Source organism: Cryptosporidium hominis, assembly GCF_000006425.1.
Source record: "Cryptosporidium hominis TU502 chromosome 7 CHRO017064, whole genome shotgun sequence".
Taxonomy (NCBI): domain Eukaryota; phylum Apicomplexa; class Conoidasida; order Eucoccidiorida; family Cryptosporidiidae; genus Cryptosporidium; species Cryptosporidium hominis.
This window is the reverse complement of record NW_666873.1, coordinates 1894-2961: the sequence shown is the minus strand read 5'-3', so window position 1 is coordinate 2961 and position 1068 is coordinate 1894. Positions and strand designations below refer to the sequence as shown.

The 1068-nt window shown below is 27.4% G+C and overlaps 1 protein-coding gene across 1 annotated transcript; it reads right to left on the bottom strand.

Annotated features, from left to right (window-relative positions):
* Positions 1 to 455: 455 nt before the first annotated feature.
* On the bottom strand, positions 456 to 704 carry Chro.70279 (hypothetical protein). The annotated part of the gene is made up of 1 exon (XM_660213.1): positions 456 to 704. One exon carries the CDS (start codon positions 702 to 704, stop codon positions 456 to 458), a length of 249 nt encoding a protein of 82 aa, XP_665305.1.
* Between the last annotated feature and the right edge of the window lie 364 nt (positions 705 to 1068).

The following is a 1068-nucleotide window of genomic DNA, read 5'->3' as shown; positions in this document are numbered from 1 at the left end:
CAATTAAGTAAAATAGAAGACTCTGAAAAAGATTTTAACTTAGAACTGCTATTGAGAGAAATTTTGAGAAATGAAAGGTTTAACGATGAGATTAATTTTTCGAATATTTCGATTATTCTTTCAGAGTTAATACTTACTCCATCAATTTTATTTGCAAATGCATTTTTTGCTGATTATTTTTTGGAAGAAATTTGCGTTGATGAAGATGAAATATACTTTGTTTCCAAAATATCAAAGAATTCTGAAATAATCCAAGAAATAACTGACTTTACGGGTATGCCATTTAGCATTGTAAATTTATCAAGTAATATATTGAAAAAAAAAATAGAATTAATAATCAATGATATTGAAAGTAAAGTTAAAGATAGTGAAAAGTCATCTAACCTGATATTGCAATACAAAAGGTTCTATTCATTAACTGAATGGATTAGCAAATATTGCAAATACCATTTATTTCAAAAACATCCAAGCTGCATTCCCATTTTTCTTGAGCTACACTTGGTTTTTGTCAAAGAATTTAACAATGGGAAACTTTCTGAATTATTTGAGTCAAAAGAATTGAGCTCAATAAATGGATACAAATGTCCATCTGAACTATTGTTTGAAGTTTCATCATGCATTATCTTCCCTGCGATTTCACTCCTACCCAAAAGTCCTTCAATTCCTGAAATGTTGAAAAACTCCATATTTGGTGAGATAGACATCAAGTATAGATACCAAATTTACAGAAGGTTAATGGTATTTAGTTACAATAGGTATCCTATGAATTACCAATGGGTTAGTGTAAAAAAAATACTTTCAAAGTATTTGAAGGGAGTTACAAAAGATATAATAAATACCAAAAATGATAATAAACATTCAAACAGCATAAAAAGAAGACCACCTGTTCAAATCAGATTATTAATTTCCAATATTATTGGTTTATCTTACACAAATCCACTTGCAGTTTGCGATACGATCATTAATCAATGTAACAATTATGATAATATGATACCTCTTTTAATCGAGATACTTGGAAATAATATTGATGAAATATGTTTTGATGTAATGATATTTACAATAATAAAC